This window comes from Lineus longissimus, chromosome 7, assembly GCF_910592395.1.
Source record: "Lineus longissimus chromosome 7, tnLinLong1.2, whole genome shotgun sequence".
Taxonomy (NCBI): Eukaryota; Metazoa; Nemertea; class Pilidiophora; order Heteronemertea; family Lineidae; genus Lineus; species Lineus longissimus.
Window position 1 is genome coordinate 9,955,044 of NC_088314.1, and position 13,136 is coordinate 9,968,179.

Below are 13,136 nucleotides of genomic sequence, written 5' to 3' on the forward strand. Positions count from 1 at the left end.
GCGACGTGCGTGCTTTGTGTTTTCATTACGGGCAATACACCCCACGAGACGGGATGGAAGAGTTTAAGGCATCTTGACATACGAGGGTAAATGATACAGTTATAGTGTTGTAGCCAAACAGCTCTGGGTTACCAAATGTTCTCATGGCTGATCTTTTAGTTGGTGTCACAGTAAGCGAGTGATGATGGTGCCTCCTTCCCCTCACAAGGGGGCACCAGTCCTCATACTTATCTATAATGACCTCCCCACCACTGCTAGGGGACTGCCACCTAGATTTTGACCGCCTTTCTCGGGAACTTTTTGTAACAAATTATCTCTTTAACAGTTAGTTAACCATAGTTTCATTAAATGAACTACATGTATACATGTACCTAAAACCAAACGAACAAAGAAGAAGAACCCCTCTTGACAAGATCCATCAGTGAAATCTTCCTAAAAACTAACCAGCCTTTTTTTCCTCAGGGATTTTTCACCCTAGTTTTGAAGTCAAAATGATCCCCTTCTCCTCAAAAATGTTAACAAGCACACGACCCCTATAAAGATATCTGACTGCAGGCACCGGGTGGGATGACCATGGTACTTACCAGCTTCAAGTCTACACATTATAAGATCAGATCATCAGCCTAACTAGAAAGTCATTCTCCCCTGTGAAACATTTCTCCCTTAATCACCCCACGAGCATGATAAATCACCAAGCCACCACCTACAATAGCCTTTAGCTATTCATGGTGCGCTACTGACATGAACATGATATGGATCAGTACCATTACATATGTCTTGCTGTCACCACCACAACTGGCCTTAAACTCGAGAAAACGGCAAAAAGTCCATACTCAAAAATATCAGCATCCTGACTGCCATGGTTTTATACCATCAGTTTATTAAGTCTTGGTGGTCGAGATAGAATATTACCAAAGACCTGCTATTTCCTTAAGAAATTTTCTTCTGGTGTAAATGGGTTAAAGTGCAATCAACAGCACCACTACTGACACACGAGAGCATCAGGCATATCACCAGCAGATCTAGAGCATATTCTTCATCCAGCCTTACAATATTTCAGATGATCTTAGCAAAAACACCCTTATGAGAGTGCATTAGCCGAATAAGATATTCTTTATATAGGAAGATACAATAAGGCCGGAGGAGACTTACTGCAAATATAGATATCACTTGCAACCATGTATCTGTGACAAAATCAATAGAAGATGCACATCATATGATTGCCTTGTCAAGATAGAGACACAAACACTAACTACAATTCAACAGCGACCTACTTTTTGATAGGGTTCTTAATACTATGCCTATATGGACCTTTACACAAAATTTGGCATTGATACATCACTGAATTCTCAAGATATTGTGCCATCACAAGTGGCCAGATGGCTGACTGAGCGAGGGCATTTTCATGCCCCTTTTCGCTCTGCAGAGCAACAGGGGACAACCAGACGTGGCACGAGCTGACATGGGGTGCACATATTCCCTTATATTGCAGAACAGGGTCATTCGATTTTAGGTAATATTCTTTTGTTCAGCGGCAGAGTTCTCCACTATGCTTTTTGTCCAGGCGCAGTACCCGGACAGAAAATTTTTCCTACTTAAGCACCTCGACAAAAAAGTTAGCACCAGGACAGATTCATAGAGTTGGTAATGGTTTCACTGTTTGAGCACCCGGACAGATTCATGAGTTGGTATTGGTTTCATTGTTTGAGCACCCGGACACATTCATAGAGTTGGTAATGGTTTCACTGTTTGAGCACCCGGACAGATTCATGAGTTGGTAATGGTTTCATTGTTTGAGCACCCGGACAGATTCTTGAGTTGGTAATGGTTTCACTGTGAGAGCACCCGGACAGATTCTTGAGTTGGTAATGGTTTCACTGTGAGAGCACCCGGACAGATTCTTGAGTTGGTAATGGTTTCACTGTTTGAGCACCCGGACAGATTTTGCTGCCACCCTAGACCGAACTGAAGTGAATTCTCAATTGTGTCAAATAATGGCTACAGCACCCGGCCCAAAGAAATAGTTGCGGAGAACACTGACTAACGGATATCGGGAACTTCCATGTTGTTGGTTTGTACCTTCTGGATAAGAAGAGAATCAGTCTGCGAAATTATCCTGTTTAAAAATGTGCCACACTGATTGAGTTTTGTTTCATCGCTTACCTGAGAATGACGTAGAAGTTGTCCCCATCGTCTCCCTGATCTATGACATGGAAACCAGGCTCCACCTAAAAACAAAACAAACGATGCATGTTTTGAGTGACATTTGTGTGAGATTACATTTTATCTGATGACAACTTCACAAAGGAAATTTGACTCTGTCACAGTGGAATCCATGAAGTCTTCTTGGGTTACATGTAGATGACAATAGCGATATTGTTTCAGAAGACACATTTTGTAGAAGGGTTGAAGGGACAACTTTGGTACGTAAGATATGTTGGTTTTGCACACAAACATGGCTTCCAGCAGGACCGTGATTTCTCTAAACAGGATAATTTTAACATTTGAACTGCAAAAAACAATGCAGTAGAACAGGGTGTAACCATAGGCCTCCTTGAAATTCACAAGCCATAATCATAATCAAAACTGCTTTGCAACACTGGCGAATATCATCATCAGTCACATGTTAGAGATCAGCATTGATGTGATACTACAAATGGCACATGGTGGCAAGCAGGATCATCATCCACCTGGCAAGTTAAACACCTCATGCACCCTTGTTATCCCTTTAATAGCCCTGGGAAGAGATACAAATAATGTATCCTCATCACCTGAAGCTAGTATGCCCATCGCTCCAAATATAATCGTATCTATAGCTTCTTGTACAGGAGTTAAAGGGAAACGTGACAAAGGTGACAAGCAGGTGTGTGGAGTACAAAAGTTTTAATTTGGAAATATGCAAAATGTACTACACATATCTATCTGCATGAGATATCGATAATTCCTGGTAAATTTAGGAAGTGACTATTTGGCAAGCCCGGCTCACCAAACAGCGCCTTATTTCTGCCCTAGATGGAGAGCCGAACTCATGCATATTCAACCATCCAGGAGCTCATTATCATTCGTGGCAACACGGTCAGCAACACTGGAGTTACAGTGAAACGCCTTTAGAAATGCACACTAATGCATTTAACGTGCTTATCAGTTAAATCACGTTTAGGACTTTTTTTGTAAATGTACATGTACATGCTTCTTCATGGATTATTGATCAAAAGTTTAGTAACAGAAATTGAATCGAGAGCGGGAAGTCGGCCAATGTTAAATATGCGCATATAAATTCGAATATGACGTCACTGCTCTCTGATTGGCCAACATGTTGTAACCTCTCCGGCTCGCCAAAGAGGGTAGTATTTTTGCCCTGTTTGGCAAGCCCGGCTTGCCGAACAGGGTGGCTTTTTAGTGCTGTTTGGCAAGCGGCTCTCCAAACAGGACAAAAAAAGATGCCTGTTCGGCGAGCGGCTTGCCAAATAGACCCGGCCGTAAATTTATGCCATACAGTTCATTTAGACTTAAGAGTCAATTTGAAAACTGCATTGCTCTGTGAGGCAACATTTGTAACTAGAGGGTTAAATTCTTGGTAATATAGCAGCCAACTTATAAATAATCTAATTCATTTTCCACATCTCTTCTCTATGAATCCCATACAAAATGCATGAATTTTATCACTCCCGCATGATTTAGCCTTTCTGATGCTAGCAGACTGGTAATGATGTATAATGCTGTTATCATGCCCCGGGGAATTCAACTGGCCCGACATTACTATACGATCAACAGAAAGAACTCATTACTCATTTACAGGGTATAGGACAGGTATAGGGTATCAGTGACAGCATCACTGGGGCTCTGGTGGCTTCATGATAAGCACGCAAAAAAAACCCATTATGGACAACTAAGAAAGAACTAGTGCCTAAAATCTAGAGCAACTTGTACATATTGGCATTGCAAGTTGTCTTGTTCCTTTTGCGGCCATTTTCGAACATGGTTATGATGTGGTTATGAAATAGCCTAATGACTTCGTACATATTGTATGTTGTTCAGGGAAAACATCAGGGTTTTTTATTATTTGATACAGAGTTTGATAGTATTTAGTTTTATGATAAAAAGAAACATTTAGGAAGTCAATTTGAATGTCATCTTGAGGTTACATTGTGTTTGGCAACTATTTTAGATTCTGGTTATCATCTCACATTTCAGGCAAAATCCAGGGTCCGGTTCTTAGAAAGCATGTTAGCTCATAACATTGTGCTGACATGCTGTTACAAGTGCATTAATGAAAAAAACCACTGAGAAAATGTTTGTTAACAGTCTTCCTTGGCTTAGCCCTGTCCAATACTGTCACAGAATACTATCCCTGGTATTTTCTAAGACTATAATCAATCAAGTTTTCAAGGTATTTTCAGAACCGGTAGTATGTATTAATTATCTTAGTACTTGATCGTAAAGCTAATGCATTTTGATAGAAAATATTTTGCACCTGTAGTTATTCAACAAATCTCGTAGAAATTACCATTAAATAGTAATGATTGGCAGCTACACTGTCATCAATTGTATTGTCGCCCGGTTGCCATAGCAGCAGAAGTGATTTTTCATAATTTGTAATTCCAGCTTGCAAATCATAGATTATATTACTAAGCTATGTCATAAATCAAGAAAAACAATAATCATTCAGTTCAGATATAAGAATGTGACTGATAGCCATCGCTTTTGCAGCAGCCGTCTCAGCTTGCAGATTATTCTTTGACACAGACTACGAGGATGGTGAGATGCTCTAACATCTGACAAAAGCTGGGAGGATGTTGAGATGCTCTAACACCTGACACAAGCTGGGAGAATGTTGAGATGCTCTAACACCTGACACAAGCTGGGAGGATGTTGAGATGCTCTAACACCTGACACAAGCTGGGAGGATGTTGAGATGCTCTAACATCTGACACAAGCTACATTATAGGAGGATGTTGAGATGTTCTAACATCTGACACAAGCTAAGAGGATGTTGAGATGCTCTAACATCTGACACAAGCTGGGAGGATGTTGAGGTGCTCTAACATCTGACACAAGCTGGGAGGATGTTGAGATGCTCTAACATCTGACACAAGCTAAGAGGATGTTGAGATGCTCTAACATCTGACACAAGCTGGGAGGATGTTGAGATGCTCTAACATCTGACACAAGCTGGGAGGATGTTGAGATGCTCTAACATCTGACACAAGCTGGGAGGATGTTGAGATGCTCTAACATCTGACACAAGCTGGGACAATGTTGAGATGCTCTAACATCTTACACAAACTAAGAGAATGTTGAGATGCTCTAACATCTGACACAAGCTGAGAGGATGTTGAGATGCTCTAACATCTGACACAAGCTGGGAGGATGTTGAGATGCTCTAACATCTGACACAAGCTAAGAGGATGCTGAGATCCTCTAACACCTGACACAAGCTGGGAGGATGTTTAGATGCTCTAACATCTGACACAAGCTGAGAGGATGTTGAGATGCTCTAACACCTGACACAAGCTAGGAGGATGTTTAGATCCTCTAACACCTGACACAAGATAAGAGGATGTTGAGATGCTCTAACATCTGACACAAGCTGGGAGGATGTTGAGATGCTTTAACATCTGACACAAGCTGGGAGGATGTTTAGATGCTCTAACACCTGACACAAGCTAGGAGGATGTTTAGATCCTCTAACACCTGACACAAGATAAGAGGATGTTGAGATGCTCTAACATCTGACACAAGCTGGGAGGATGTTGAGATGCTTTAACACCTGACACAAGCTGGGAGGATGTTTAGATGCTCTAACATCTGACACAAGCTAGGAGGATGGTGAGATGCTCTAACATCTGACACAAGCTAGGAGGATGGTGAGATGCTCTAACATCTGACACAAGCTGGAAGGATGTTGAGATGCTCTACCATCTGACACAAGCTGGGAGGATGTTGAGATGCTCTAACATCTGACACAAGCTGGGAGGATGTTGAGATGCTCTAACATCTGACACAAGCTGGGAGGATGTTGAGATGCTCTACCATCTGACACAAGCTGGGAGGATGTTGAGATGCTCTAACATCTGACACAAGCTGGGAGGATGTTTAGATCCTCTACCATCTGACACAAGCTGGGAGGATGTTGAGATGCTCCAACATCTGACACAATCTAGGAGGATGTTGAGATGATATTCACAGGTCAAATGTCTTACAAAGGTTCGTTTCTTAAGCATATTAAGTAAAGATTCATATCCAAAGGGGGCACTACTCTTGGCACTTTCAACAGAGAGGCTACCCGGTACATATACGTTCAAACAATGAAATTCCCAACTTACATCAGTCTGCAAAAGCCACCTATTTTTACATAATTATGTGCATTTTTGCATGAACTAACTCATCCTCCCACAGCAGACCTTTGGACTGTTTGATTGTATTTTGTGAATGACACCAAACCCTGATGTGGGATGATAAACTAACTGCACTCCCCCATTATTGATTATAAGCCAACTTGTCAGGGAGTAATGAGTGAGATCAGTTTAGTTGATAGAAAGATAATCCAAATGCTTCATTTAGAAGTGGCTTAGCAATTCATACTCAAAGGCAGAGGATGTTGTATCTTCAGTTGCTGTTCTCAAATGTGAAACTCAGACTCAGAGATCCAAAAAATGCAGAATGCAAAATCATTTTTCACTTCATGGTAGTGTCGCTTCTCAAAGCCAGCTACTCTTGGAGTAATGCGAGTGATCAGTTTAGTTGATAGAATCAGAAAGATAATCCAAAGGCTTGTCAGATTTACAAGTGGCTCAGCAATTTATACTGAACGACAAAGAAGGCTACATGTAGGTTAGAGACAGGAGGACTCAGAAGTCTTCTTGATTGCTGTTCTCCAATGTGTAACTGAGATCCCAAAAATCCAAATTCCGAAATTTCTTTTTCACTTCATGGTAGCGCATGTCGCTTCTTCAAGCAGACTCCTCTGGGGGTATTGAAAGAGATCAGTTTATGATAGAATAAGAAAGTGATCCAAATGCTTGATTTACAAGTGCATTAGAAATTTATTGTCAAAGGCAAAGGAGATTGTGTTAGAGACAGGAGGATTCAGACGTATATTCGGTTGCTGTTCTCAAATGTGAAACTCAGCAATCAACAAAATATCCAAATGCCAACTCTGTTAAGAAAGGAGGATTCGCACTATAGCCACATGTATCATCAAATGCATAACTGATATCATCACATACATGCAGCATTACCTAGAAGAGGAGCATACAATTTACTGTGTCAATTTAGCTATTTGAGTGGTGCCTATTTTACCTTTGCTATCTATATACAAAGAACGTCCCTCCTTAGGTCAAATCAAAACCCTGGATGATATGTGATGTATCCTTGCTAGGAGAACCTACCATAAACATTTTATTGAAAACGAGTCCCTTATAAGAGAGATATTGCACTTTTTCGGTTTCACTTTTGGCCCCCTGGTGGCCAAGTCAAGAATCAGATTGGAATGAAATTCTGTGTCAGAGGTCACCTGACCTGGGGGGGGGGGTCACTTGCGGTTTAGAAACATGCCGCTGTATTGCATTGTGGCATCATGTACACCCTTGCAATGCATCGTTCTGCAAAACTTACCTTTTTTTCAAACATAGCATCAATAACTGTTTGCATTTGTTCCTGCAAAAGAGAAGATGTGTCAGTGTAATATTTATAGGCATCGGTATTCCAATAAGTGACACTGTATTTTACCAGGGTTATGAGCATTTAGAAGTCACAGAACCAAGATGTGTGGTAACAAAGGGCAAACACTTACATACTCCTCTACCCACTCAACATTTATATTCTTATTACTAAATAACATGAAGAGTTTTTAATTCAGCCTTTCTCAGATGAGTAACTGCAGGACGAGACGACTGCAAAATCTATCCGAATTTGTCTTTACACACGTGCATCAATCAAAAATTAAGCAAAAGTCGAGCTGACAGTCAGTGGCACCTATGGCAGCCATAGTAATGCCGGTACCATTTTGTCTGGACTGGACAAGGGTATATTGTTTCTTTGCGTTAAACAAAAAACATTCAAAACAATTGTCATTAGCTGTAAATGTCTCTTTGAGTCAAGTCTAATGTTTCAGAAAAAAAATTCGCATTCAACAAAATGTTTGATGAGCAAAATATTTGGGTTTGGTATCTTCTTAAAACACAGTGTTGCTATAGTTTATAATTATACTTCGACTCGTCAGACTTTCAGAGGCGTCATGGGTAATGCTCTCACCTTGAGCATCATAAACGATTGCGCCCTTCCTGTCGGCAAGTCATACAGGTGTGGCTTAAAGTAATTCCTCTTTAGACGAGGATCGACGTCACGAGACCACTGTCGTGTCTTTGAACACGACCGCGTGACTCTCCGATAAAAGCTCATATTCGCTTCCTGCTGCATTCAGCATTGCGGGTTGTCATGGATACAGGGCATTCTATCGTTAACAACAACGAGCGCTGAAGCGATTTGTGGTAATCTAGTCTTTATCATTATTTACATCACGTGTTGGTAAGAGAAGGTAGCATATTGTCAATAGCCACTCACATTTGTCAATAGCCACTCAGAGTTCACAAAGAAAATTTACAATCTTGGATAAATGAGATTTGCCGTAAATCCCCTTTTAAAAGTGGATCATGATACAGTGGAGGTTACCCTGAATGCTCGGTCCATGCTGTCCTCATGATGTAGCAGAAAATGCTACCAGAATTGCATTCATTTTTTTCACTGGCTTCATGTTACTTGAAATAGTCTCTCCCTGAGAATAAAAAAACACCCCCCCCCCCCCCCCAAGAACAATCAACAGGCAACAAAGGAAAACGCTCCAAAGAAACCGACAAGCGTTAGAATAAAAACGCTTGCCTTGCTCACCCTGCCAGCGACACAAAACGTGTTAACTTAACATTTCACTCACCAGTTCTAAACTCTTAAATAGGAGGATGTGTTTTACAGCTTCATTCAAACTTTTTCTTTGTTCGTCACTTTTTGGAAACACCGCCTGAAAGCAGAAGAGAAACACAATATTGTTACACTCAAAAATATTTCCGACGGAAAAAGAAAAACCAGGCAACTGCCCAACATATAGCCGCACGTATACCACCTGAAAATGGACCACCACTCTTGGTTCGCGAACCAATGCTGCACCATCGAAAATCCACCAAGCGCGTACACCAGCGCTGCAGCTAGTTATAAAATCCGGCAACAGATGGCGTGCAAACAATAAGCAGAAAGCGCCATTTCGAAAGCGCCGCCTGTCGCCGAACCATCTAACTAGCTAATTGCTGATCCATTTGCGCGTACACCACGACAAAGCCGAGCTTTTAACAAGCCGGGCGAATTTGGACCATCAAGCTTGATGGGACAAATTCGCCCGGCAATTTGTATCGGCAATGGATTGCCGAACCAATTTGTCGCGGCAATGTGGTGGTGTACGTGCAATTGGTCCACCAATATTTCGTGGTGTACGCGCAGCTTATATATCTTTGAGTTGTATATTACATCGAGGGATCCTTTACAACCCATGTTCGAAGTATAAAGCAATTCAAAGGCAAAGGTCAAGGTCAAGGCCAAATTTAACTGAGAACCTAAAAAAACAGAAATATCTACTTTTTCATAAAAGATATTTAAAATTCGCATAGAGATATTTCTAACACGCAAAACTGAAATCAGCGTAAACTAGAAATTCTAAGAAGGCTATTCGTAGTCAACAAACATGGTATCATGATGGCGTTGCATATATGTATATCCGAATTGGCCTTGAATACAGAATAGCCCATAACCATATACCCATAACCCATAACCAAATGTTGGTAATCATGTTAATGGGTATGACAAATGCAAATGCAAATCAGATTAAGCGCAAGGTCAACAGTGGTAAAACCGTCAAGAAATTCGTACTCTGTAACAATCTGTACCTTGGCCTGAATAGGGCCGAGAGGTAAAAATTATGCCCGCCAGATTGAAATGGGCATGCGGAGAACACTTAGTTGAGAAGAACGTCATGATGATCTACTTGATAAGTTTGAGTGAGACGGTGTTCCGGCGAGACACAACCGCAGGCGGGATGAATGACTTCCATCAACACACCATTACCACACAATGACTTCAACTAAGAAGGCAAGATATATCTGTCGACTAGGCAAAATGACTTTGTCCGCAGGCTATATCTTAGAAACCAATTAATAGCAGTGGAAGCACGGCAGCAATGATAATATTTGTCTTGCCAGCGATATGAGGAACACCAGAAGAATTGCAACCATGTCGCAAAACTACTCAGTCATTGTAAATACTGTGTGATACAATAGGAAGACCACCTGAGTGTGATTTCCGAGCGAGCAGAACACACACGGAATTGGGTTTTGGCTAGGAAACCCACAATAATGCGGGCCGGAACGGTTTCCAGATCCAAAGACCAATCACGAGTGTTCTGCTCACATGGAAATTGCAGAAAGGTGTTTTTGCAAATCGTATAACACATTTGTAAAACCAAGTTTGCGTGAAAATAGCGTTAAATGCTTGCAAAATTTATGACGTCACTCACGTATTAACCACATGCAGCATAACAGAGAAAGCGACATGACGTCGCAGTTTGCCAGGATGTCAATGCGCATTCAAGCTATTTTACTGATCATCATGACTTTGCCGGCAAAAATGCAAATCTTGGAAATGACGGAAATAACATCGTGAAAAGCAGACAATGTTATCACTTCCCCACAGGAGGGCAGCTCAACTACTTGATCCAATTGCGTATATTTCCCACACTGAACAAGGGATTGACACTTGGAACAACCACAATCACTCTTTAGGAGGCAATAAGCGATTTTAATTTGTCATAGCTGAGTTTTGACATGTTTTTCGTCTTGTGAAATACAGACATATCACCCTCCCACAAGAGGGCAGATCAACTACCTTGTTTGATGATCAATTCGTTACGAAATGGTCTATTACTGTTTGCGTATGCTGCCAAAACTGCGGAAGGGACTGAAACCGAAACAGCCACAATCACTCTTGAGGAGAAAACCTATGCCACAAGGGTTACATTTGTGACCCGTCACAGCAAAACCAGGCGCATGTCGCACAGAAGATGAGCCTAAATGACACCAGGAGATAATGGAAGAAATTGATGTGCTCATATTTCACAAAAGGCAGACAATGGAGAAATTAATAAACAGTCCGTCTCAACCTGCCAAGCTCAGAGCGACATGCGCCTGCTTTTGCTGTGACGGGTCACATTTGTCAGGCTGAGTTTTCACATGGTTTCAGCAACTAACCATGCTCACTCGGGTATATGATAAAACTAACTAATAAGTGTCATGGAACATACAGGGGCTGTAACAATAACATTCTTCAATATGTAAGTCTGTTGAAGTGACCTTTTCATGTTTTTTTCTGGGAGACAACCTCTATCGATATCGAAATCAACAAAAAATTCGATGCAACAAAGGCCATCGGTGTAAAAATTTCCCTGGTATTTAAAACCTTTTGAGCACATTCTCAGCCACAAATCATTTGGATGAACTCAGAAATTGCTCATACAGGTAGCAAACCTTGCCATTTCTCTTTCAAAGAAGATAAAACCATTTCAAAATGATTCCAGGTGACACATTCGTCTCGCAACAACAATCAGTTATGCAAGCTGTACCCTTCAGCACATCATGACATTTAATTATCTCCTAAAAACAGCGTCTCTGTCTCTTGCAACGAGAAACTTCCTAAAGCCCGAGGATATCCGCACGGTGCACTTTCATCAGAGCAGTATAAAAGTGCAGTCTAAAAGGACAACTCCCGCAACATATCACAGGACCAAGGAGAAGCCCCTTGTGTGCAACGTGATCTGATAATGTCCTAATCTCTGGGTGGCGGATACTACTATCGGAAAGCCACTCAAAAAAGATGCACAACGCCTCCGTAAGTTATGTTCACATAAAATAAAATGCGTATCTTGTTGTCACCTATACACGCAACCGGGCGGGTAAACTGCTAATTACCATGCCCTATAGACATCATTAATAAATACATTTTTTGTGCATCACTTAGCACAAAGTCAGACAGAATGGTACTAATATCTTCAAGGCCAGGGGGATGGATGATCTATCCTTGATATCTTGTAAATGGTAAAGGGAGGCTTCATTCCTATCACATCCGCCCTGTAAAACCCTACAGGTGAAGTAGCATGCCTCTATGCATACACAAACACTCTGTAGCATAGTTATGTATGATATGGGGTTTCCAAATCCAATCGAAATCTTATTACTTTTTATGAGCAAAACCAACTGATTTCCATATCCGCACTTTCAGAGAATAAGGACAAATATACTGTTTTTATCAAATCTTTATGACCTGTTAGGAAGACAAAGTATGGCAATATTCTAAGAATTTGCGATTAGATGTGCGACCTATCACATCAAATTCGTATGAAGTATAGAAAGTTTGTGAGTCCAGAATGCAAAATCCAATCGGCGCCACCCCACCCCATCACGCCACAGAAAGTTCCAGCCCATCGGGCGAGTCGTTCTGCAGTTACAGTCTAGAATGTGAAAGCCAATATGGCCACCTAGCAGCCATATCGGATATCGGATCAGGCCCAAAGGAAAGCCTAACCAGTCACTCATTCAGCAGTTAAGTAAGATTCCAGAATGCAAAATCCAAAATGGCTGCCTGGCGGCCATACCGGATATTAGATCAGACCCAAAATCTATAGGGCACCTCTCCCAATCCCCCCCCCCCCCCCCATTGGGCCACAGAAAATTCAAGGCCATCATGTAAAATGTTACAGTCCGGAATGCAAAATCCAAGATGACCTTCTTGCTGACATAACGGATAACAGATCAGGCCAAATTTCGAGAGGGTACCTCTCTCACATACCCACCTCGCCCAATGGCACCACAGAAAATTGAAGCCAACAGAGTGACTTGTTCTGCAGGTACAGTCCGGAATGCGAAATCCTGGCAGCCGTACCGGATATTGGATATGGCGGAAAATCGCTAGGCACCTACCTGGCCTCCACATCCCAATCCCAAAGGTAATTGCCTCTGTCGGACACATGCATGAATTGACAAATCTATATCCCTACTGAACTTGTTGGTGGGATGATAATAACAAGTGTCCACTAGTGCAGA

The 13,136-nt window shown here is 41.6% G+C and overlaps 1 protein-coding gene across 6 annotated transcripts in view; it reads right to left on the bottom strand.

Moving 5' to 3' along the window:
• LOC135491508 (cAMP-dependent protein kinase type II regulatory subunit-like) overlaps positions 1 to 13,136 on the bottom strand; it is an 84,858-nt gene that overhangs the window by 20,484 nt on the left and 51,238 nt on the right. For all 6 annotated transcript variants that reach the window (XM_064777425.1, XM_064777429.1, XM_064777428.1 and 3 more), the window contains exons 4-6: positions 8,933 to 9,016; positions 7,618 to 7,659; positions 2,164 to 2,228 (exon numbers count right to left, since the gene is read on the bottom strand). In XM_064777425.1, coding sequence (XP_064633495.1) covers positions 2,164 to 2,228; positions 7,618 to 7,659; positions 8,933 to 9,016 — 191 coding nt within the window. The remainder of the gene's footprint in view (positions 1 to 2,163; positions 2,229 to 7,617; positions 7,660 to 8,932; positions 9,017 to 13,136) is intronic.